The following is a 27,001-nucleotide window of genomic DNA, read 5'->3' on the forward strand; positions in this document are numbered from 1 at the left end:
CTCCCGACGTACCATTTAAGACAGACAATAGCCCAGTTCAGGATGCAGCTCAGGAATGGTGTGCCCAGAGCCTGATGTTGCCCAAGGGCGATGTGGCTCGTAAGGAGACACCTACTTCGATTTTCTATTGATCTGGAACTTCCCGAAGCATTTGCAAATTGCAGGGACCACACTGAGACATTTAAAATTTAAATTACTCTAACTTACTTCACAGGGCCATCAGTATTCAAAGTTGCCCTCTAACCAAGAGGAAATACAAATTGCCCTTTGAATAGAGACAACTCTTGGGCTCCAGGGTTAGGATTTATCAAAGGAATTTAAGGAAAAAAAATCCTACTTCACATAGCTACATTTCTAACACAAGAGCTTCAAAACTACCGACATTTCCTCGCACATATTATTTAGCTTTCAAAATTATATTCATTCTTCAAGTTTCTGAATTCATAAAGCCATGCTTTGGCTGAAGGCCAGAATATGCAGGAGGGAACAGAGAATCTCATTTTGCTCAAGATGCTCTGATGGAAAAATCAAGAGTTTTAGGTTCTTTCTGGGGACACAAAGATATAACCTTTTTGTACCAATAGCACATGCATACAAAAATTATTCTATGGGAAATCTGTGTCAGGAAATTCAGCTTCTCTCATGATGAGCACCATCATGGTCACAAATGGTGCTGACAATGAATCAAACTCCATTTTAAACACAAAAATGAAGACAATTAAAATCTAAGTGGAAATCACTTGCTCCCTGGACAGAGCTGGGGATTATGACTGTCAGATTTTGACAAAACTATAACTTTTCATCTGCTTAAGGCAAGTTAAAATTCAGTTAATGCACAATTCAAATCCCCCCTTTTGCAAACACACTTAACATCTCTTTTTCACAGGATGTTATTTCAAAAGCAGCACTTGTATAACAGAGAACGCAGTTTAAAAGCTCAGAAATCTTCCATTCTTAAACTGTAACTTCAGAACTGCCAGCATTCAAAGGTAAGTGAATCAAAAAAATGCCAGACCACAATAATCTGTACAGATGGGTGATGGGGTCTGTGCTGGACACCCCCCTCAACAGCACAGGCAGTCTCCAACAGCAGCACTCAAAATCTCTGCAGGTTTTACCCTCACTTCTGGTATACCTGCATACAGCCCAGCATGAGTGTTCCATAACTCACAGGGTTTCAAAATTCCTGGAAGATTTATTAGCCAATGTGACAGCTTTTATTCCCTCTGAGACTGCAAACATCCACAGACAAAAACTTCAGGGAGGCTGAGAGGGTGGAAATGAATCTCCCAGTGAACATGGTTTTTTAATCCCACTCTTCTCATAGGAAAAATCCTCCCAGTCCTTGTCCATAATGCAGAGTTGCACAGTCCTTGATATTTTATTTTCTTACGCCACTGCAGTCCAAGGATGGACAAAAGCCTGTTTGGCCACAGCTGTGCAGCTCTACAGGGCTCTGCCAGGCGAGCATCCCTGGTCCTCTGCCTGCCAAAAATGCCAGCCATTGACAAGGAAACACTCTGCAGATATCCAGGGAGCTCTAAGAACTCTCTCAAGCACCAGGCTTCACCTGTCTACAAATTGCTGGGATTTCATAATGAAGTGTCCATTTCCCTCCTCTCAGTTCTGTATTCACAAACCAGCTCAGCCAGGCTAACAGAAACAAGCCACATACATCCCTGCCTTCCCGGTCTGTGACTGGAGGAGAGCAAAGATAAGAGGAAAAAAAATTCCCATCACCTTTACAATAATCACTGCAAAACTGTACTGAATTTATCAAAAGGAAGGATGATTTCCACTTATTTTTTAATTACAACTTGGCAAGCCTGGAATAAAATAAAAATGCCTTCTAAATTTCAGTTCATTACTGTACACTAATGGATGCTGAATTATCATAATGCAGCTCATATTACTATTCATATTGTTAAAATGAAACTTGACACATCCAAGTTGTATCAGAGACAGTTCCTTTAACTTCCTACTTGCATTTTCTTTGACATTAAGTCAGACTTTTTTCAATTACATATTTCCTGATGTTTTTTTCTCTAGGTTTTCTTTCTTATTAATTTCAGTGAAGCAGCTGTAAGAGGTAACAACTACAGCAAAAATGTTTAATTACCCAACCAGCTTTTAAACAGTACCTGTGGGCAAATACACTCTTTACGAGAAGTTACTTAAAAATAAACCCACAAGAATTATTGTTAAATAATGGCATCATTATCAAAGAAAATTATTCTCTGTGAGTCATTTTACATTAATTACAATGTACTATTTGCAGGGCAATGTACATGCAGTTCATTCTGCAGTGTTCCTAGGGGAGTTTAATGAGGAATTGGTCCTATCAGGAATCAGACTGACAAGGCCCTCGCACTGAATCTCTGCCTGCAAATCACCCCACCAACACCAGAGTCTGCAGCATGCTTGGCAGGAATGGACTGGAGCAATAAAACTAATGAAAATCAGTTAGAAGAGGCTACAAGCAGCTGTAAAAGATTTAGAGAAAACCATGGAATTGAAGACGTGATCAGATTTCCAAACCCTGTTTTCTAACACTCTTAAAATACCCGCTCCGCTTTTGAAAAATCTCTCCAAATGAATCTGAATTAACATTGTGCTCTAAAAATCTGACAATTAATTCAGAAAAAAGCTATTCAAATACTATCTATAAATGATGAGAGAATATATACCATATATAACTGATGACTTCAGGTGGCATTTTTAAACTTATAAAGTAGAAAAGTAGCTGTTAATCTCTACAATTTTCATTCTTCTAACAGGAAACTGCATCATGTGTGGGTTTTGGGGTTTTTTTTGGAAGACAAAATCTCTTCTACAGCAGCAATCATTTTAATGAGATTTAATAATACACATAGTTTACATATCACACATACTGTGTTTTTATGCATCAAGCTCAGCTGGACTGCTCGTAGTCAGTGCTATAATAGACTAGAAATATCTTTTTTGAGAGCTTGGATTATTATTCACAGTACTCTTCCATTACCTTTCCAAATTTTTCACTGATGAGTCCAGCAAAGGGAGAATCACTGTAACAATACACACATTTATTAAGACATTAGAGCCCCAGCCTACTGCTGTAAACCACTGCAGCTCCTCTCTCCTGGCACTCTAATATTTACATAAGCAGAGGCTGATCCCAGAAATTAAACAGTGGCCAGTGGCTTTCTCATCATATGAATCAGCAAATTCATATAACCTTAAAATCCTAAAACTTGGGTGGTTGAATTTTACTCATTATCCCATCACTGAGTCCTCCTGGCCAACAGGGAATTCCAGACTTTGGAAATTATCTCTAACTCACTGTGATCAACACCAAGATTACAGATGGTTCTACCCTGCTCCAGGGAATTAAAGCCCAGGTTAAAGAGCTTCCTTACCGAGGAATTGTAGCTAAAAACTAAACCAGCATTAATTGTTTCCAGCACAGAGGAAAAGCACCTGGAGCTGGGGCCAGACACAGTGGAAGGAATGAGAGGAAAGTGGGAGAAGCACAGGAGGAAGAGGATAATAGAAGTCATCAGAAAGAGTATTTTCCATTAAGGTAAGTCAAGAGAGTCAAAGATGTCAGTAGGATTCACACACAAAAGCAGCTCTTGAAAGGATCTGCCCCAATCAGCACTGCAGCTTGACAGTGAATTGGAATGAACACCGGCACAGGTTTTGCAACCCTTCATTTTCTGGGAAAAACTTTAGGCTAAAAACTTTTGGGTCAGAAAAGCAAGTTAAAGACTCAGAAATGGTCATATGGTATCTCCCTGGGGCTCTGCCTGGATGCCATAAACTCTGGTGGAAACATGTTCTGCAAGCACAACAAGAGCATTTCCAAACCAAAGTATATCCTTCCATGACCAGATGTCTCTTGTAAAAAACCCAAATGGATACCAAAGAAAACACTAATTTCTGTTAAAATAAACCAATCTGAAACATTAATTATTCATAGAAAAACTTGATTTTTTTTTTTAACTACAGCTGCACCTTCCAAAAGGTATCCTTTTCTATCAAGGCTAGTCTAGGTCAAACAATTTTAGAAATGATTCTTGTATAATTTTTTTGAGCATGAAAACAATTTGCTAGTATTTTACTGAAAATTAATCTGATGCATTGAACACAGTAAAAGTGCCTATTCTTTAAATTCCACTGATAAGCACATCCTAGAGCTCCTTCAGGGAATATGCCCAACCTTCCCTACTGCCTGAACATGTCACCCTGAAGTCTCTGCTATCATCCACACACAGCATACAGGGATGGGTTATCCTTGTATGGTTTGGCAGAACAGTAAAAGCAGGACATGGGAGGGCAGCCAAATACCTGAGGCTAAATTCCTGGCACATTAAAAGCCTATTTACTATTGCCCATAATGCTGTTCCATATATAAAAATACAAAAGGAGATCCATGTGGAATTAACTATATTGTTCATTTCTGTGGTTTTCCCTTTGCCTTTTTTTTTTTCACATGAAAGAAGTAGGTCAATATTTTCCAGAATTATCCAACTTGTTTTATACTATGAGAAAGGAAAACCATTCCTAGTATGAACATTGTTTGGGTGAAAACAACATTATTTATGGGAATTTTTCCCATATGACATTTTAGAAAAGGAAGCATAGTAGAAAACCCCTTTCACCATATGGAATAATAGTTTCTTATGTAAAATATCAGTACAGACATCTACCACTGGAACTAATAAAGCAGTAGCAGTCTGTTAGGTAGGCCACTCAGCAGAGGAAAATGAAGATTATACCGTGCCTTTGGGTTTCACAGCTCTTTTTTGATTTCATAAGCATGCAGAGTAATCTAGATTCTCTGTGACATTTAAAGTGCCCCTTACAAGATCCATCTGCTTGATTTTCCCAGTTTTGACTTCTACATCAGTTATCTCCAATTTGTTCAGCCACCTGATACCCAGCTACAGGGATGCTGTCACTCTCCACGCTTCCCCTACACCTCTGGGTGCCCCACTCTCAACTTTCAGTCCTCTGAGTGACAGGGGTGACAAAACCAAAGTGTCAGCCATGCCAGAATGGATCACACCCAATGACAACTGTTTAATTTAGCTGCCAGAGTCTGTCATGTGTAGAAAAGAAAGTTTACTAGAAGTAAAATCCACCCAAATCTGGAAAGAACTTTCAAAAAGGTAAGAAAAGGTACACATATAACAGAAGTTTGAAGTCTCTCCTCTACTGTGCAAGGGGTGAGAGAGTTTCTAAACCAAACCACAGTAAAAAACCCAACAATAATGGTATGGGCAAAAACAAAGACTGTGGTAAGAGATAATCTCCTGTCAGTTTTTCTTGAGAAAAACAAAAGTGGTTTTTGTTGACATGCAGAAAGGTTGAAGCAGACAATGGTCCCAATGGTCAAAGAATCATCATTATAAAGATTCCTATAACTGATCCGGACAGCACTGTCTAGACCACCTAGAACAATTCTAAAAAGCATCTAGGACTTCAGCTTCACTAAGGCAGGCTGCATGGGTGTGCCATCCTCCCTTGTCAGCAATGACAATGATTTCAGAATCAGCTGTGGCTTCTTTTAAGGTATATTTTATTTCTTTTCCCAGCAAAATGACATTCCAGCCGATAGCTCCGGAAGCATGTTCACATTTCACTATCTCTACTTAAAATATTGAAGAGGGGAAAGGTAGCAGATACAGGTAAGTGTGGTGAGTCACATACTCACCCCAAGGAGAAGTACTGCTCACCTTTGATGAGGGAAGTAAATAATTAGCTATACTTAGGGCACTTCTCTTCCAGCCACAGAACAACATGACACAGGCAAAAGTTTCTGAAGGCTTTAAAAAGGGCAACACTCAAAATTCATTATCTCCCAGTGAAGGCAAAATGTTGTCCCTGCCAAACTATCTAGACACTTGATCCTGAAATATTCAACTGATTAATGATGGTAATGATTTCCCTTCATAGACTGACTCAGAATTAAAATCGATACTTTTGCTACACCCAAAAAGTACTTCTCAGGAATGTACTCACTTTGATGAAAGACTTCTACAAAATATTTAGGGTCTTTGTCTCTCTGTTGGTGAGAAGCAATGGTATAATCATGTGAGACCAGGGCCTAAAGAGAATTCTCTTTAGAATATTGTAGTGTTTTCTTCTTTCTTGTTTAAGAGGAGGGTAAGTCAGACTTGTGTCATGACCATGAATATTTTAAGTGTCTGATAATGAACCTCAGTGAACTGGGGTTCCACACAGATACTTGTCCTGACACTAATCACTGCACACACCACTGATAGGGCAGTTCAAGCTCCAATTCTTTTTTTTTCATTAAAAGAGATACCTAAATAAAATTATTTTTGCCTTTAAAGTTCCAATTGACTATAAAAGTGCAAAACACTATAAAGGAAATCATAGAATTACAGTTTGAGTTGGAAGGGACCAAAAGACCATAGTTCCAACCCCCCTGCCATGAGCAGAGACACCTTCCTCAGACCAGGTTGCTCCAAGCCCCATCCAACCTGGCCTTGAGCACTTCCAGGGATGGAGAATCCACCAGTTCCCTGGTCAGACTGTTCCAACCTCACAGTAAATAAAAAAACAGTTTGGTTAGCTTAGATGATTCCCTTTTTACCCTTCACTGTTGGAACATTTATTTCTACCCTCATCAACACCATTACAAACCCAAGGTAAACATGTAAGAAAATCCAGAACCATTCAGCATGATGTGCTTTTACACCAATAAAATTATCATCTTATTTGTGTATCCCTTAACACTTACCCTACAAAATTATTGTGGCCTCTGAATATTGAATTATAATATATAATCAACAGCATAACTAAGAACAAACACTATTTAAAAGATCTGACTAGTGGTAAAATGCTAATGTAACAACAGATATTAAACAGGTGCAATATTTTAAACTATTTGGTATGTTCTATATGAAAATACAGATTATCATAATACAGAAGTACAATGAATACAATTTTATTTTGTGTAGTCATAAGATAAATGTATATAATTAAGCTGTCATATGGGTTCTTTTCTCATTTTAATCAAGTTATTACTGTTCAATCTTCTGGAATGACCATTCTTCTTTGCGTAAAGGTCATTCTCTATAGTGGCTTATTTAGAGAAATTCTACTGAACACAAATACTCCATAGGAGGCTACAGAAAGTCTAAAACTCTGTGAAAACAAAGGGCGCTCCGAGGATGAGGGAAAATTTGTGTTGAGAAAGAAATTCTGAAAAATTCAGAATAAACCCAAGTTATTGAACACAGATATACGCTGGTAGGGCTTTACAATCCCTGTGCCACCTGTTACCCTTTGACCTTGGGTGGCTCCTGGCTCTCTAGAAGCTACTGAAAGAACTTTTCAGTTCCTAACAACATTTGGTTGCAACTGCAGACCCATAAGCTGCTAAAGAATTTGTACTCATACTTGTTCTGTCTGTTACTGACTGAGTTTTTGTGCAAAACCCAGGCTTTCACACTGCATCTCTAAACTTCAAGTAGTATCTCACCAGTCTGCAATGTTTTGGTGCAAACAAAGAAAATTATTTTATATATACTCTAATACTCATCATTAAATGACTAAAAAAAAAAACCCCAAACCCACCCCACCAAACTAATTAACATCAGAGCCTGATTTAAGACCAAGGGAGAAACAACAAAACATATGACAGCACTGTTAGATGCTCCTCTCTTGGCAGTAATTTCACATACAGCAGGAAAACAAATGTTTCCAGTTACACGTAGGCTCTCACACTCGTGCCTAAGCGAGGCCACAGCTCTCTCTAACTATGTTGGGGTGCCTCAGTTGCCAATTGGCTCCAAATATTTCTCAGAAATACGAAGTTCCTCCTGCAACAGGGCTTGGATAATGAGGGCCAATTATGAGATGAAAACACACCGACTTCCAAAGGAGAATAAATACCGTGCAATAGAGTATGAAGGATTTTACTGCCAAAAGACCAATCATATAGCATAAAATTAAAGTATTACATAAAATTAAGGGATAGTTGAATATATGAGCTTCATTCAGAGGAAGGAAAAGTAACGATTGCCTCCCATCATTCATATAAGGAAAAACTACCAGTGAAAGACAGACTTTTGTCCCACCTATTGCTGAGAGAAAATAACAACTGGTCCTTAAGAGAGAAAAGAAATGGCCAAGGTGGGGAAGGGTGCAGCTGGCTACTCTCTTACCTGGGGGGTTTTCTCTTTGGAAAGGCAAAGACACCACGATATTTTGGCTAGGTGAAGGCTCGGCTCCTCTCCCTCTCTCGCTATCGGACAGGAGATAGGCTGTGAACACTGTGGGGAGAATCCGCCACCACCGTGGGGTTCTGTCTCCTGCTGTCCTCTCCTACCTTGAGTGCAGCTGCTGAACTAGGACCTTATGAACACCCAGTCTGACTGGAAAGGCCCCTCACCATCCATTGGGGTGCCTCAGGGCAAAAACCCAGGACTCCAACCCCTTCCCCTTTCCCAGGGAGCATGGCTCCCGGTTGTGGGCGGCAGCTGCTATGGGGGAGTTCCTGCCACTGCCTTGGGCTGTGTGTCCACCCGACCCCCATGGCTCCTGCTAAAGCTGTGGACTTTTCTGTTACAATTTGTCACCAGGGGGCGGTGCCTGCCTCTCCAATCCCAGCAGTCGCTCCCAGGTTCCCACAGCAGCCTGCTTCACGCCCGCCATTACCGCGTGAGGGAGACGCGGCTGAGCCACGGCGCCCCCTGGAGGCGCAGGGGAATTGTTAGAGCTGCCCTGCCCGGCCGGGAGCCACCAGCGCCCCTGCCGGCAGTGCCCCAAACTGCACCGTAACGTCACCACCTCCTCCTCGCAAAACAAAGCAAAACATGAAAACCAAGACATTGCAGAGAAGGTGAGACTGCAGCAGGCAATGTCAGAAGAAAAAGGCTCTCAATTGCATCTGAACCAGAGGTGGAGCCATTTGTTTCAAATTAACTAATGGGCACGTTTTGTAGCTAATCAAAGTAACAGTTAATTATTTATAACTTCAGAGCATTAATCAGCTGCTTGAAAAAAAATGTTCTCTAATCAAAGTCAAGTGCAATTGCTTCTAGATCTTTCCACACGCTTGCACAGAGAAAGGAAGAAAAGTATCAGCAGCTTCTTAAGGATCCTGTAGATGTTGGTGCTTTTATTTGCTTTCTAATTAAAAAAAAAATCTGCTGACATACCAAAATAACAACTTCTTAATCATTTAAATTCAAATGAATATTGGATGTGACATGCAGGAAATGTTCTACATAGCCTTGTCAAAGAAAATGAACTTCTCACCTGGAGGGAGGCAAAGGCGGGGGAAAAATAGGACAACCAATAGTATTTTCTGCTATTGTATATCTTTTTTTCTCTAAAGCATTCCACCAAAAAGCCAGCAGGGATCATTGGAATAATCACCATAGTTCACTTAACAAGAATAAATCATAAAACACAAATACTTAAGTCAGTTAGGGAACGTGTATTTGAATTTCAAATTGCATTGCAAGATTTTTCAAGGTGCTTTAGAAGTGTGAGTCCCAAATATGTGATTCTTTCATATTTCCAGTGACAAGTCAGGCCCTCCACTCTGAAAAAGACTCAGCAAAGTACTTTTGAGAGTTTCACCTACAGTGAGGTCACATCATACTGAATTAATGATATAGTATTATATAAAATATCTTTATTACCTAGAGAAATGACTACAGCTCAGGCAATTTTCTGAGACACCTTCAGCACAGTTGCTAATAACATTTCTTCAGCTGGAGGGCAAGGGGGAAGAAACAAAAAGAAGAGTCCTTTCAGGAAAAGCAATTTCCAAAAAATTGTTTCGGGAATAACTCACTCTTGAGTGCCTGCAATCCAGGATGTGCCACACATGATCTTGTGCTCAAACTGCAATTGAACTCCAAAGAGGAGATGGACACAGGCTGGAGAGATTTATGTGGCTACAGACTTGCTGATTTTACTGTTGGGTGTGTGCAGCTCTGATTTAGGATGTGCTGAGCAGGTCTTTATATAAAATAATAAATTAGTGATACACATGTAGATTTATGTGTCATGAGTCCAGAGTGCAGACTGCATACTTAATGAGTTTTAGAAATCTGTATAAATAAATATAACGGAAAATCACACTGTGGATGTCCCTGTCTTGTGTCTCTCAATAGGATCTAAATTAGATACAGTCTGTTTTCAACATGTATATAAATATGCTCACAGAAAAATACTAATTATCAGCCTGCAAGATCAGCTTGGGTTTTGAGAGCCAATTAAGATCCCTGTGGGTTCATGTTTTGTCAGGAAAGTCAGCAGCGACAACTCAAAACATACACAGGAAGTCTATCTGCTGCCTAAGATGAGATCTGTACAATTGCTTTTCTGACCGTAACTACATTTACTTCATTTCTTTTTGCTAACTTTACATTTCCCATATATGATTCATGGTGTTATGCCAAGGTCACCCAGGTCCCTGGTATTAAAAGGTTATACAAACACATCCCTGGAGGAACTAAAACGAATCAGATATGCAGCGGACAGACTGCAGGCCTGGACTTGGAGAGAGAGGGAGTGTGAAAGCCAGACCCCTGACAAAAAAACCAAAACAACAGCACTTTCATTTGCAACTTCACACAAAACACACAGAAATGCATCATTACTGGGAAGGAAAATCAGCAGAAAATGTTTCCTCTGCGGGAGGAACAGGAAGACAAAAAGGTAAAACCCCCAACATCTGCACTTCTAGAAACCACCTGAGGACCTTGGTGCTCTGCTTTCTCATGCTGTCCCCAAACCCAGCACCCACACAGACCCATGCCCTCAGCACTGACAAAGACTCAAAGCTACAGCCTTTCTCAATCTGCTGATTTGCAGCTAATATTCACAGAACCAGAGAAAGCCTCAGTTTAAAGATCACCTAGTTCCAACCCTTGCCATGGGAAGGGATGACATTCACTGGACCAGGTTGCTCAGAGCTCCAGCCTGGCCTTGGCCACTGCCAGTGATGGGGCATCTGCAGCTCCTCTGATTTTCTGTCAGGCAAGCAGTATCACATGTTAAGGCTAATAATTTATCACTCTACATCTGCAAAATACTGTAATAATAACAGCAGCAGCTTATAGTTGTTACATTTCTGTGAAACAAGGAACATCAGAGTTTTACAGGTGTGGAAATTGGGGAGAACAGATTTCGAGAGGTTTGTCAGAAGCATCATAGCAATTTTATGGTCAAATTAGAACTAGCATACAGGTTTTCACTTCTAGTCTTACCTCTGTGCAGCTTTTTAACTCTCATAGGTCTCAAGCAATTCCTGAGTTCTTACAAATTCGTATGTCACTACCACAGAGCAATCTATGGTAAACACAGGTAGTTTGGACTTCAGCAGTAGACTGGAACAAAGAAATCCCAACAATAATTTTCCTGATTTTGTTGGTTTATGCAATGACAAGGTTCTGAGCACAACGCCTTGAACGCTATTAACCTGCATTTCTTCTTGCCCCAGTAGAGTGCTGCTGAAATTTCTAAAAATCTCTCTCCCTCAATTCTGCTTCACTTCGAATGCCTGTTCTTTCTATTACTCATCAAGTAAGATTTAAAACATAAATGGAACAAGGTGGCAGAAACTTGCTTCCAGCTCTAAATTCCTGACAGTACAACCCAAAGTCTGTAATTTATAGTTGAAAAAAGAAACAATAAAACAATGACTTCTTGTTATTGTTACCTTTATATGAGAGGTTACAGCCAAAAACTGTCCAAATTCCAGACAGTGCAGGAACAGTCACACCTTCTCCTGCCAACTCACAGCATGTTAGGACAGGAATAACTTTTGTAAGAAGACAATATGGTTGGGGCTTTTTCAGAGCAACAATTTTCTAAACATTGACTTAAGAAACACTAGCTATATTCACTGACACACTGATAACCAAACACCTGGCATGAGACCTGCATGTTCCCAATAAACCAACACCCATTTCCTCTGCTACTGTTCTTGTGCTATGGATCATCTGGGCTGGAAGTCTCAAGATCTGGCTGATGCCTTCCACTGCACTGTTAGTTTTGCCACAATCCTAGCTCAGTCAGCTCTGTTTCTCCCACTTAAGTAAAAGGAACTTGCATCCTAAGTCTGTTTCTCCAACTTTTCATTCGCTGCTCCTGCTTGCCTCTACTTCCTTCCCGCTGATAACCTGGAAATTTTCTTCCCATAGAAAATATAAAAATATAATACTTTCTGCTTTCCCTTTTCCATCAACATTTATATCTTCAAGTCTTTCCTCTTGAATTTCTGTCCCAGCTGCAGTTTCCCTTTGCTCATCCAGCCTCCTCCTTCTCCTTTCAGCCTTCTTCTCACCCTTTTGAACTCATTCAACTCATCTGCTCATGTCCTTCAAATCCACATTCATCTTTCCTTCTATTCTATTCTATTCTCTGACCCCTTATTCCATGAAACACACCCCTGGTTTCTACCATCCTAAAAATCTCACTCTTCACTCCCTCTGGCCCAATCCCAACCCTCTTCCCATATCTGCGTGACATCTTGATCTTCCTGTCGTCATTGACATTTTCCACCAGTCTCTTTCACACAAATAATCTGAAATTATGTTCCTCACTAATATTCAAACAATTTTCCCAAATTTTCCAATGATGTTATCTGACATCCATATAGGTATGCATATTTGTCTTCCCAAAACATAGATAGAGATTCTTTACCAACTAATACTGGTGACACAAATTTTATTCTAAAACTGAGTTATTGAGAATAAAGTCCATAGTACTGAGAATATTCTCAATGAAGTTAGAGGGAAATGAAAAACTTTTGGTTTTAGGGGTGGGCTTTTCACTAAGAATTCAACAATACAAGCTGTGCTTGCGCTTTTCCATTTACCAGAAAAAAAAATGGACCTTGTGGAAATAACTGCACAGGAATCAAGGAAAGTATAATGAGGTTTCATTTCATACCAAGGACTCCTAAAGCATGAGGTACTGCATCACTGCCTGCAATACTAAATCCCAGTCACCTCCAGGATGGAACCTATGTCAACACCATCTTTTGCACAGATAATAGATATTAATGCTTTCCAGTGAAAGGAATCACCTTCCAAGACCAGTCCAGGTGAGACTGCCTGGGGTCCACATCACTGGACTTAACACACCTTTAGGCACAGACTTGTCTCTCAAATCAGCTCAGGAGAGGAGCTAAGCTTCTGCCAGGGACACATTGGGCACCTTCCAATGCCCTGCCCTGATCTGTGCTGTGCCTTAAAGAAAAGCCCTGATTGAAGCCTGTCCCTTACTGAGGCACACAGAGCATGGCATGTCCAAAGCTGAGCCAACCCCAGCCACAGGCACCGCTGGGGAAAAGCCTCCAGCTGCCTCTTGACAGTGCCATCAGGTGAAGCCGCCTCTCGGCGCCCTGAATAAACACAGCGGGGTGAGGGAGGGAATTCCTGACATTTCCGGGTCTGAGGGGAGATCTCCGGAGCCTCGGCTCCTTTCCAGGTCAGACTGGCTGCCGCCACCAACACTGATGGCGAGAGGGAGAGCAGGGCTGCGAAGACAGACAGGAACAAGGGAAAAATCTTTCCAACACCTCACAGACTTCTGGGTTAGAGAAACCTGTCAGCCCAGCCTCCCCTGTCCTTTTTTTTTTTTTTTTTTTTTGTTGTTGTTGTTATTGACAGGATTTAGATTCTTATCTCAGCGAGTTATTTTCTTAAAGCTGAAAAATCAAGAAATGGATTGCAAAGCTCATGGTTGTTTGCATGCCCAGGACACCAGCACAGGGATGCTCCGGTGAGGTGAGGGAATTTCCTCTGCAGACAATTATCAGCTTGGATCAAATCATTCAGAAAAACTAATGAATGAATGGAAGATCCTATTCTGCCCAAATCAAATTTCTATATGCAAAAAATGCAAGTTTTACAGGGCAGACAGACGGAAATGGAAGAAAATGAAACAGTTCAGGGTTGTCAGGAAACCCCCTTCAATCTATCACATAATTTATTTTAATAGCACTTTCAGATGAAGATCATGGTATCCAAAGGCTTTTCCAGCGTTCCTGGGAGCCTTCAAGCTGTACTGCCCCCATTTCTCTGCCTCCAAGCCTTAGCATGAAGTTGGAGAAGAATAATCCCTGGAAAATATTAGCAGTTCTCATATGCATGCATCCCCCTACTCCTGGAGTCCTAGACTTCCAGTACAATTTACTCAGGAGATGCAAAGTTTCATCAAGCTATAGAGGATTAAATGGAGATAATTTCACCTTTCCAAAGTGCCCTTTTCTCCCCATTTCATCTATGATGTCTCTCAGACTGCTCCTTACCCTGGGGACCTGAGCAAAAACTGTGCTTGGGATGCTGGGCACATCATGCCCTGGGCTCTCTCTCTGCCCATAAAAAATTGTTTAGCAGGAATCTTTGACCAATTTAATGTCCTTAAAGAATCAATAATAACTTCTTATTTTCTAGAGAGAGCTTGCCAAACTCAAAATGCACAAAGCATCACAAAACACTTTCAATATATTGAACTATTGAAGTGTTCAGATGTCATTAAAAACAGCCTGTTTATTAATAAACAAGTAAGCAAGAGGCAGCTGTCAGACTCTGCAGAGCTTGTCACAGGCAACAAGGCTGTCCCTGTGGTTAATTAACTTCTTGAACGGCAGTTTCAGCTGAGTATTTCCCTTAAATTCAGATTCTGCTTACATCACCCTAATTGTTACAGCTTTAACTAATGGTCAGGATAGAAAATGTCTGCACATCTTTGTATAATAATGACTTTTTTTTGGTCATATTACAGGCATAGGACCAATTCTTTTGTTTGGTTTTGTGCTGTTTATAACATACCATCACTCTTCTATGGTTTTCCCCTCAGAGCTGTCTTGACTTGACAGTAAAAGTAAGACTGCAATTTTTTTCAACGACAACAAAAAAATCCAATCTCCCATACTCTTTCTCTGACCCAGTGAACCTCTTCTGTAACTTTACACCAGAGACCAGCCCTGCTCTATGTTTCCATCTTATTAAATGCTTTTAAGATTTTAATCATTCATTCATTGGCTGCTAAGTGAATATTATATCCCTTTCCTGTAGGCAATCAGATACCACAATGCTTTAATGTTAAAACTTGTTGCTGCTGCAATCAAAAAGGTAACAAATAGTTTCTTATTCAGTGCTGAATCAGTACCTAGAACATCACCTCACTAAGCTGCAAATACCCTGAGGGCACCTTTATTAATAGAGCTGATCCAACAATATTTGAAAGCAAAACAGCCAAAGACAATGTTCATAATGAAAAAACAGGCAGAGTTGTAAAACAATAACTTAGGGTTGTGACTTAGCATTTTTATGGGCAAAGCTAAAACTGTATCACTGCCACCCAATTATGTTTTTCAGTCTTAGTGGAAAGCTTCCTTTGGGTCTTGTTTTGTTTGTTTTGCAGTTCTCTCAGTCAAGAAACTATTTGGTTGTGTCTATTTTGTCAGTTACTTGAATAAACAGGAGAGAAAAAGTAGCGATATTCCTGATAAATGCTCTGGTGCTCTGTACCTGCAAGGAGCAGCAAATTGGGAATTTAAGTCATTCTGTGTTCTTTCTTAGGCATCTGTTTTCTGGCAACTGCTAGAGACTGGAAATTGAATTAGATGAATCCTTAGTCTGGCTACTTTGCCATTCCTGAGATTATTTTAAAACCTGAAAAACTGGTAGAGCATCTGTGCATGACACAAAGTTTTTCACATCATGGTTACCCAGCAAAGCTTTCTTTTATGAAAAATGTCAAAATTATTTCTCCTTACTCAGGGCTAAAATGCTTGCTCTGAACTAACCTATAGTTTCACACAGCAATCAAATGACAAATTCCTCTTCAAGTCTCTGGGTTTTTTGGGTTTTTTTTCCCTTTCCTGGATTTTTTTTTTTTTTTTGCAAACTCCAAGGATCTGACCTCAAGCATAATAAAGTCAACAAAAATCTTTCCAATATCTTCATCAGATTCTGGGTCATGACCAAAGCTGACTTCCTCCCTTTTCCTGTTCCTTCCATAACAGTTACAGGCCAAACAGACAGAATAACAACCTGTTGACAGGTAACACTAATTTACAGTCATGTGAGAGGCAGAAGCATCACACACAGCTCTGCTGTAAACTGAGCTCAGTGCTGTTTGTAACATATAACTTCATGGCTCAGGTTTCTCCACAATCATAGCAATAACTTTTTTCTTTAAAGGCCAAGTATTCCTCCAAATTGATATATCATTTACATCACTGGGTATCTCCTAGTCTGTCATCAAGTAATGAAAACCACAATAATTGTATAAGAAATCAGAAATGGATCCTTTAATGGGCTTTTACCAAGATGGTTCTGTCAGTTTTGCAGCTCAGAGTGCTCACTAAAAGTTATGAGGCAGATGACAATTTTTGAATTACCATATCTTTTAAAAAATTGTTTGAAAAAATTTCTAGCTACAAAGCCACCTGAGTTTAGAAAACATGGAGGTTGGGGAACAATTCTTGCCCTACCAGCAATTCTAGTGAAGGGTTTTTTTTCAACACTTCCCCAAACCTGTTAATTCCCACACCATTCAATATTCCATGAAAACAAACAAAAAATGCATTAGCTGACTGATTGTAAAGTCTCACATATTTCTTGGTTATATTGCATATCCCCAACTACCATTCCTAAATTTCAGTATGCACTACCAAATTACAAAGGAGGCACTGCTATTTATAATTTTATACTCAAAGATAATGCCCTTCAAATTAGATGGACCTTTTCTTCTTGTAGAGGAGCCCCTTTAGAAAGGCAGCCATAACTTCTGGGATAGTCACAGTTTCGCTTAAAAATACAAGCAGACACCATTAGGCTTCTTCCTTACACCATTATATTATTTGATTTTTTTTGTGTGTACATATCATACATAGTCCTGCTACTTGGAGAGCAGTACATATGCCACTTTCCATAAAAAAAAAAATTCTCATTTGCTTTCACTGAGAAAGTCTGAATAAATATTCTCAGCACAGTGTTTGTCTTTCTGACATCACTGACTGTAATATTTTGAACTTAAACATCCAAATATACAAACATATTTTGGTTAATCAAGAACCATATAAAATCAAAATGAGGATAAATCTGGCGAGATAAGAAGATGCAAGCTCTCACCAACAACTACACCCAGCCCACAAGATGCAGTGGGCCACACCAGGCCACACCAGCCCACACCAATGCAGAATTCCAGACAGATTTATTATTTATAACTGAAACTCACCTTGAAACAATGCAAGGGAAAGATGGAAACCTAACCTGAAAAACAGATTTTTACTGAAGCACACACTCCACCTCTTCTCTTAGCAAGCTGCTTTTGCAGGATATCCTTCTGTAAAAACTACACCAAACAACTGCAGCAAAAGGGGGCTCAGGAGAATTTTGTGGCTTAATTTTTCTACCTGTAATTGTCATACTGCCAAAGCAATGGGTAAGGTATGAGCAATTCCTGAAACAGTTGTGTTTTAATTCTGATGCCAAGTCTTTTGGTTATGAAGATTTTTTTTTGATTGAGTTTAAAGTCTATCACAAGTATACAGAAAGTCCTAGGGCAAGAACAAAGGTGCAGGGCAGAAGCTAGTTTATTCAGGCTTGTCAAGTTAAATCTTGTAAAATATGTACACATTTAATTGTTTTCATCATTTATATATGTTTCAAGCATGGAGGGTGCCTCCTCAATCTCTTAAGTAGAAGGCAAGCACCAGTTCTGGAAGTCCTGCTTGATCAGGGAAGAAGTCACTCATTTCTGAAGCTTTAAAAGATTGGGTTGGTTTGGGTTTTTTTGGTCACAATGAACACCGACAATTTGGAACCATTTCACTTATTTTAAGCAAAAACATCTCAAGAGCAGCCTGACCTTTGCAAGCAACCCTAGCAGTGGGTTAGACACATTATAAAGGATTAAACAAAGCAATAAAGTAATGAGGAAGAAAATGAGGGGCAATGAGTGTGTGGGAGACCCTGTAATTGAGAAAGCATTATAAAATGAGGTACCACTTGCAGTAAAACACTTAATGAAAGCACAGCACAAGCCTGGCTTCTCTCTCTTCTTGTCACTTCGTTCTCTGAATGACTGGATGTGCTGCCTCTTCTAAAAAAAAAAAGTGAAATATTACAAAAGAGACACCTGGAAAAACACGGATGTGGTCTTTTTATCTCCAGCCTGCCTTCCTGACCCCCCCCCCCACACTCGCCACTGGCCAGGCTCCTCCCCATCTCCATTCTTTCCTCAAAAGCAGCTTTCCTCAGCTGCAGGAATGCCAAGCCATTCTTTCAGGTAGCTCAGCCCCACTACTTCTCCTTTCACATGTCAGGATGTGCCATTCAACAGAGCTTTGTAGGTACATGTTGGGAGGGTTTTTTTCAGGATCATTACCAGAAGTGCACACAAATGCTTTAAGAACAAAACAGAGAGATCTCTGTACCAGTTTACCAGGTCCCATCAGACCATCTTATCACTTTTACTAGTGCTGACTGATTTTAACACTGTAAAAAGTACATGGAAAAAATGCACAACACGTTCAATATGCCCCTTCTACCAGGATTGACTGGTTTTTACATAAGCCAAAATTCTGCAGCACCCTCACTGAAAACAGAATGCATTTTAGGAGTGACTTCTATTAAGGATGGAAACAGTGGCCTGACTGAGAATAATTCTGGGACAAGAGAAACTTCTGTACAACCTTCTGCTCTAACAAAAAAACACCCAGATGTTTTGAGGTGGTCTGATTTGGTGATGATTGTGAAGCAGCAATTAGGAACACATCAAAACTTTTCAGGCTATTCTCAGAGTAGACTGGAAAGCACAACAGCTCACTAAAGATGGTTCTGGGACAGGTGTTTGAAACAAACCATTCAAAACAATTCTGGCTTTTTTCAAGAATTCCTTAAGGTATCTGAGTCTTTTCCCAAAAACACAACTCATAGGATTATTAGCATGCCATGTTACCCAATAATAAATATCACATGGCAAGCACCAACAGCAGCAGCACTCTCCTGTTAATTGCTCACCTCACAAAGAAAAAGATGGCTCTGCTTTCTTTTCCAATTTTAACAAAAGAATCCTGAAAGAGGATCCTTGTATCATGCCTCTCTTCCAAAATTGAAAACAATTGCCAAAAGTAAAACTTGCATATTGTTAGTGGAGAAAAAGCTTCCTGGGGGAGAAAGGTAGTGGGCATGGAGTTTCCACTATCTACCACATGGAATATTTAGGAAACAAACATTCTTTTCCCTGTAATGGTAAAACAAGTTAGGTGAGCAGAAGATGAAATGATCCGCAAGCTTGGGCTTTATTCCAAACCCCCTGCATATGAAACCCAACCATCAGCTGGATCATCGTGCCTGTTTTCTGAGGAATATAATAGATGGAAATCTGCTCCTTAAACTGTTTTTCATACAACAGGAAACCGACAAAACAGCATCATAACAGCAGCATTTGCAGCGGCTACAGAAGTACCTGATCCTGGGATCAGAGCCCTTTGTTGCTCAATATTTTTCCCTTTAACCAACATTGGAAGTATCTATAAATTAAAGAGAAAAACATTTCCTCACAACCTGCTACCCAAGGCTTTTAAACTGCTCTAAACGCACAGAGACAATGTATACACAGGCACCTATGTGCAGGAGCACAGACACATACACAAGGCTTAAAGTTTCAGGATGTTCTAAAATATGTTTTTAAGAAAAGTAGTTGCTGCCATTTATGATGGAGAAATATAAATCATTCCTGTATGTTCCCCCATTTTCTCCATTATTTAAAACTAATTTAAGAAAAGTCAGAACTTTGATATGTAACATTGAAAATAAAAATGGTTTTCCTCAGAAATTTCATTTTAGTGGAATCAGGTAATCAAAATATGCCTATCACTGAAAAGCATAGATCCACATGCCCCAAAATAAAAACCGTGCAATGGACAAAGATCAATGAAGCTATCAAACCCAATCTGGTAACTTCTTAGCCTCAACATTTAAGCTACCAACACTATTACCCTCTTGAACAAACACAGCTTTTGGAAAGGTTAAACCTGTGAGGTCCTCATCGGAAAGTCCCTGAGTAAATTATAACATGTGATGATGACATTCCTGTGTCTTTTGGAAGCAGGAGGGGAAGTAAGGGTAGGTCATTATAAGCCACTTGCCTTTACAACCGGCTGTAAAAAGACAATGAGGACAGGAAACTTCCCACCGAGATCAAGGTGCACAATCCCCAGCTAAAAATAAACAAGCCCCGAGAGTCACATCTGCTGGAAAATATCACTGGAGCCTGAATTCCCAGGTGCCGAAGCAACGGGAAGAGAATGCCTTGGTACAGCAGGCTCCCAAAGGATCACAAAATAATAATTACAGAGATTGGCAACGATTACTGTTCATGCTAAAGCTGTAGATAAAATTATCAGAGTGCGGTAACTTATTAAACCATGGGGGAAAAGGAATTTAAATTAAAATCGAATTAAAAATATTTAAATTTACTTTAAATTTATCCTTGCCATCCTTTAGCTCCCAAACACAAGGCCTGTGGTTCTTCTGTCACCAAACTTTCCTATCAAAATATCAAAAACAACTGGAGTAATAGAAAAAACCCCAGATTTCTACCCTTTCTCACCAGGCGTCACCCATTAGACATCACCACCTCCTGCACATGTTCCCCACTCCCAAAGGCTCCCAAGCCAATCCCAATTGCTCTAGGGATCAACAGCCATGCCTGTGCCAAGGAATATGTACTCTTTGCAGAGGAAATTGGGTTGCTGGAGCTGCTGAAATCTCTTCCCATTAAACCAGCCACTGGCAAGTACCCAGGATTGGTGGGCAGTTCTAGTACAGCTGATCAGCAGTGGGGAAAAAAAAGGACAACCTCATTCCTCAGGGACAGAGAAGCTCTCTGTATTGGCACAGCCATGTTTTGCTTGAGGAATGGAGGAGAGTTTTCTGCCATCGTTATTTTTTTTTTTCTCCCACAGGCAGGCTCCCGTGAACAATGTGACGACAACTTGAGTCATGTAATTCTTTCCTATTCTGATTTTTGGCAGCTCTGTGTGCACAGAAATGCCTGGTGAGAGACCACAGCCTGGAGATTGCAGTGGGAATAATGGAAACCCAGAAAGCTCCAAAACTTAATGCTGATACCATTAAGAAGTAAATTTATTGGACCTGAGGCAGTTTCATTTAATTCATAAATAGCCTAGAAAACTTTTAAAAACTGTGGATTGGAAACCTTTTCTGGCTGTCAGTACTAGGAAAAACTATGCACAGGAACATACCCTACAACCTGACATAAAGATTACTTAAATAAAAACAAGGCCTGGGACTAAAGCACAAAATAAAAAATATTCTAGTTGTGGGAAGGCAGGAGGAACATCTTGTTTCAGGCCTTTATAATGCTTCAATTCCTTACTTTTCTTACTGCATGAAGCATCCTACTCTAAAGAACTTGTCACACTCCCAGTGCTTCTTCCCTGTATGCTTGGTGGCTTTACCATTTCTTGTGCTTCTTGAAACAGCTTTTAAAAACCACTCTGTTTTTCAGTGCCACCCAAGGACAGCTACACCTGGTGTGGAAGAACTACTTTAGTGACTGGTGGTAAGCACAGAGTCACTGAATAATAATAGAATTACAAAATTATACAGATAAGCACTTCTTTAAAACAGAGTATCCACATTCTAAGAATCAGCAGGAAGGGATGAAAAATAGAACTAGTGAAGAAAAATAATTAGCCTTATTTTTTTTTTTACACTTTCCAGTTAGTAAATATTTTTGCAGGACTCATTTCTGTAAAGTGTTAATGGGTAATATATGTTCCTCTCCTGCAGACTCCGCTGTACTCTGTTTACCCGAGAGCTATCACAGACTCATTCTCCTGGACACATTTTCCACATTATTTGAGTATATCCTTCCCTTAAAATTACTTTGGCTTGACATTAAGGAAGTTGTGGCTCAGGTGGTAAATCCAGGACCATCCTGAAAGGCAAGCTGGTGAATTAAGCTATATTCCAATTAAATGGAAAACCACGGGTTGCTAAGATTTTATAAAAATACCCCTAAGAACAAAAGGCATTTAAACATTTGTTGACTGCCTAATAGAAGGAGTTACATTCTGGTTCCAAAGCATTCCTATTACAATAGAAGCAGCCCTCACATATTCCCATCTGAGACACAGTTCAAGCTGGTGCAGCTCTAAAGCCCAAACCACCTCAATCCAGTCCACTAAAAATGAAGCATTCCACATATTGACCCAAAATGAAGTTTACTAGCTGAATCCTTCCATGGGTTTGGTTTTTCCCCAGTAACTTTACTTTTGCAGGATTCAAATCTGCTGCATGTAAAATGCACAGAGCATCACTTCATTGCTTCCAGCAGAGCACAGATCATCATAGCCTGAACCACAGGTGAGGGAAAACAGAGGGGCAGTTTCATGGCCTCCACAAACCAAGATTACCATCCAAAAAAGAAAAAGTCTGTGGTGTGAAAATGCAAATATGGAATAACAGGTGAGGTTCTTTTTCTAGCACTTGAGATTTTTGCAGCAAAGATCTCTGCTGAATAACTTTATGCATGAAAACTCCCATCCCAGAGGTTTTACAGAAAAACCATCAGAATTTATTACAACAGTAATTAATTCCAGTATTTTCATGTAAATCAGCTTGGCTGCCTTCACAGCCCAGTTATCTTCTCAGCTGCTCTCCCCCCTTCTTTCTTACCCCTAATTTTAAAACAGATTAATATTCATACATATTAATTAATATTAATGCCGATTAACACAAAAGCCTGGGTCAGATGCAGGAAGAAACTTCCCTAAATCAGAATGATTTGGGGGCCTGCCCTTGAGTTGGATTGCTGCAGTGATGGAGATCAGATATACAGCTTTGGGGAAACATCTAATTTCGCATTTTAAACACCTACAAGAAAAAAAATCTCACTGTGATCAGAGGAATCAGGGGACTGGGATTTATGAGTAAGACTGTCAAGATTGAAAAAAACAGAATACTGTGTTTCCAGCTCCCTTGCCAAATATGTATTATGAGTTCAATTCATTTTACACAGATTCAAGCAAGTAACAAAAAAGGAAAAAGAGAAATTAAAAAAAAAAAAAAGTTCTTTCAGTCTACAGAAACATCAGGGATTAAATGTCAATAGCAAATCTCTCAGTACTTCCTGCCACCACGCCAAATAAAGCCTGCTTCCAAGCCAAACATCTGCTTTGTCTGTCCCAAACAGGAACTCAGGAGAGGGAAATGTAGCACCCTGTACACTGTGGTCAAAAGACAACATTTAAAAAATTCTGCTCTATTCAAAGATTTACCTGTAAAAATCTCTGAAAGAGTAAAGTTTTTTCTTAAAAAAAAATGCTGCTATATGCACTCTGTTCCTCAAGGGCTTCATGACCAAGGCACCATTCATCAATCACACAAATGTGGCATTGGCAAGAATATTCACCAAGCTAATGCCTTTTACAGAAGTTCCAGTCCCACATACATTACTTCTGAAGGAATAAACCAGACTGACATTTATTATGTGCACATGTATAGAGCACCCTCTCTCTAATTTGCTCTCCAAAATAGGAGATTATACAAAAATCAGGTGTTTCAATGATATTAACACTACTTTGGGAGTACAGTTTTCTCTGTGTCCAATGCTATCACACCTCCACAAAAGCTACAGAGGTTTTACAGACCGGTCATATTTTCCCAGTCTTGGTTCCAGCTAACAAATAATATTATTGTAAACTGGAGTATCTACTGAAAACTGAGGTGGAAAATTAAAATATACAAACATTTTTCTAGGCCAGGATTTCCAACTGATGGCATCAGAGCCTTTGGATGTCTCAGATTGTGGAGGCCTCTTGGAAACTGCATTAGAAGCTCCCTGCAGAGGGCTGATGATACATTTTGCTGATACAGAATAGGGCACCAATCTCTATTTTTACAAATCCAGGTAACAAACTGAACTCCTATCTTTCAGAAAGAATATCCTAGTTGGATTGGATGCCAGAACAGGTGCAGGCAAATTTTAAAGTCTGGTGTGTATATTGAACAGTGAGACACAAGAGAAATTGTTCCTCTGCATTTTACAGGGCTAAAAATATTTCAGATCTATTTCCATCAGCCAATTACATATTACTTGTAACAAAAAGCAAGTTTCTGTTTAGTTCAGCTGAATTGCACCAGCTGAAAATCTTGGTGAAACATTCCCCAGCACCCAAGCAATAATTTGTGACTGCAGTTAATTAATCCTGACCCCAACCCTGTGAGAAACTCAGGTCAGCTCTCTCCTTTCACAGGCAGCCTAAACTACAGAGCCATGAAGGGGTAAAACCCAGATTAGCACTTCTTGTTCCTTAATCCTGTGATGGGTCTTACAGATCACAGCACACTTAAGAGCCTCTGAGAGGAAGGACACAGGAACTGCTCAGAAGAGAATTAACATTCAGAACAGTTATTTGGCTAGGAACTTTAAACAGAATTCCAAATGGTGGTGAAAACACAGCCATTGCATGAACATTAATATAAGGGAGGGAAACAACACAAAATTGAGATAATCTACAATGCAGACAACCACACACACAAACCCCTCTACAATAAATAAATCCAAAGTATTATCAGCAAATGAACAAAAAAGTTCAGTACATTTGGCATCTGTTATGACTGTGAGATCTCTTTTAAAAGCAGATAGTAAGTTCTCAACCATGGAAGCAAGGGACCACAAGTTCACGCCACATTATAAGATATGGATATGTCTGTAATTCAGTTTCTTTCAGTTTGGATAAATCAGCAATGAAAAAAGAAACTCTGAATTTTTAAAAGAGATATAAAACTCAGATTTTTTTTTTCTCCTAGAAAATAGTACTGGCATTATTATTCAGATTCTAGAGAAGTAAACAGCAAAATAGACTCTAATAGGGAAAGGGTTTCCAATAAACAATAATATTTACTTAGTGTGAATTACTTAAAGAGAGTATTTTGTTAGGACTTGCTGGAGTTTTCAGGTTTTTTATCTTGTAAATCTCTTGTATCAGTTTCAAGCCAAAGTCATGTTTCCACATGCATTCCCGATACTCTCATTTTACACTAGTGGGCATAGTGCATGTCAACAAGCTACAACCTGCTGTCACATGAAGCTCACATTGTGGGGAAATACTACATTTTTTGGTCAACATATGAAAGAAAAACAGTCACTGAGCAACTCTGTGCAAAACAAGACCAGCAGATGGTCACCTTCACTTAAAACATAGCCCCACACTTGTTTATCTTTGCACAGATGGAGAATTCAAGGATTACTGGGAGATACTCCTTCTTACTAAGGAACTACTCTCTGTCAACCTATAGGCTGTTGGTGGAAGTTCTTTGCTCTTTATCTAGATAATGAAGAAACAGGTAGGAAATAGAAGCTGAGATTTGTACATCTCAGAGCTGTTAAACAATGAAACACAGAGAAAATAATTAAATCCTTCAAGCCGTCAGTCCTGTTTCCTCAAATTTGCTGCTATTATGGACATTGCAGCAAGAGGGGGGACTTAGCTCCAAGTCAGACCACCTGGAAGGCTGCTGAAAAGCCAGGAAAGCCTGGGAACTTTTGTATCTCAGTGAAATGAAAGCCCTTTTCCCATCCAGTCACCCTTAATTGCTCAGTGTATTTCCTGGTGATCGCAAAGGAAATGAGTTGTTGCTCAATTCACTAGAGCCCTGTTCTATAGCTGACTTAAAAAAAATCAACAGGGAGGGGAAAACGCCATAAAAGAGTAGTTAAGCAAAATTGGTTACCAGACTTGAAGAAACTTGGATGCAATTCTTAGCTCACTCTGAGTTTCCTATACAGTTTAACCTGTGGTGACACAGCTGCTGACTGCTTCACCTGTTTCTTAGATGTACAAACACCATCCATGACTGTATGAATGTGAGCTCCTGAGCTATTTTAATGAAGAAAATCATCTATATTTTTAGGTATCCCTCACAGGCTTTCCACTAATGGCTAGTATCTTTTCAAATCAAATGTATTTTTTCACAAAGGTGTATTCCAGAATAAAGCCCCACAGTTAAGACTGCAAGTATAACAAAAACCACCTGCAGTCTCTTTAAAACCTGCAGGAGAAGTGCACAACACCAACCTGGCATGTGCTGGAATTAAATCAGGGGTGTATTTTGTTTTAGAACCCCAATAAAGTTTCCAAGGCCTAAGGGAACAGGAGACATCAAGAAAAATCAAGCAGTTAATAACTTACTTTCTGATGTGAGACCAATTTTTATCAACTTACCTTGCCACCAATCAGTGCCCATCTTTTATGGGACTTTTTTATCACAGCTAATTTTTAACCTGGTCTTTGGATTATTTCCCAAGAGTAGTCCCCTTTAATAAAAAAAAAAAAAAAAACAAAACCAAAAAAAACCACAAAAACAACCCACAAACAAACTTTGACCCTTTGACCAAACTGGAAATTAATGAAACACCAGTTATTATTCATTTCAAGTGAAAACTAAACTTGCAAATATGAATAATTAGGAAGTTTGTACATCTAAAATGAAATTAATTTCTGTGCACCCTTTCACTTGGCATATATTGAAAGACTTCCTTTTAGATGTGCTAAACTCGTAGAGAACTCCACTACTACAAACTAAATAAAGAATTTTAAGTGATACATGGCTACTTCTCTGAAGTATCTTCACATGATGGCAGGTAGGAAGAGTCTATTGTTTTCTAATTAATGTAATTATAAGCTAACTTATTGAATCTGTTTGTAAGAGACAAAAAACTTCCAAGGAGCTAATCTTTGAATAGGCCCTTGGCACCATTCTCTTGATAATTCCTCAAGTGTTTCAGTAAAGTATCAACCACAAAACTGTTAAATCAAAATCTGGCCTGTTGGTGAGGGGAGTAATGAGAGGAAGAGAGAGACAATGGAAGAACATTAGGGAATGAGGAGGAGACATAGTGGCAACTTAGAAAACATACCAGAGTAAAATACTCATAAAAAGGGGAAAAAAATAGAAAAAGTGAATGTGTTTAG

The 27,001-nt window shown here is 39.5% G+C and overlaps 1 protein-coding gene across 5 annotated transcripts in view; it reads right to left on the reverse strand.

Annotated features, from left to right (window-relative positions):
- AFG2A (AFG2 AAA ATPase homolog A) overlaps positions 1 to 27,001 on the reverse strand; it is a 162,931-nt gene that overhangs the window by 46,148 nt on the left and 89,782 nt on the right. The window contains exon 13 of one of the 5 annotated variants that reach the window (XM_068187935.1): positions 22,775 to 22,898. The exons of 3 other annotated variants lie outside the window; for them this stretch is intronic. In XM_068187935.1, the coding sequence (XP_068044036.1) occupies positions 22,891 to 22,898 (8 nt within the window). In that variant the 3' untranslated portion in view covers positions 22,775 to 22,890. Of the gene's footprint in view, positions 1 to 22,774; positions 22,899 to 27,001 lie in introns of those variants that run through there. One more of the 5 variants, XM_068187933.1, reaches the window with a different exon arrangement.

Source organism: Anomalospiza imberbis, chromosome 4 (genome assembly GCF_031753505.1).
Source record: "Anomalospiza imberbis isolate Cuckoo-Finch-1a 21T00152 chromosome 4, ASM3175350v1, whole genome shotgun sequence".
Lineage (NCBI taxonomy): Eukaryota > Metazoa > Chordata > Aves > Passeriformes > Viduidae > Anomalospiza > Anomalospiza imberbis.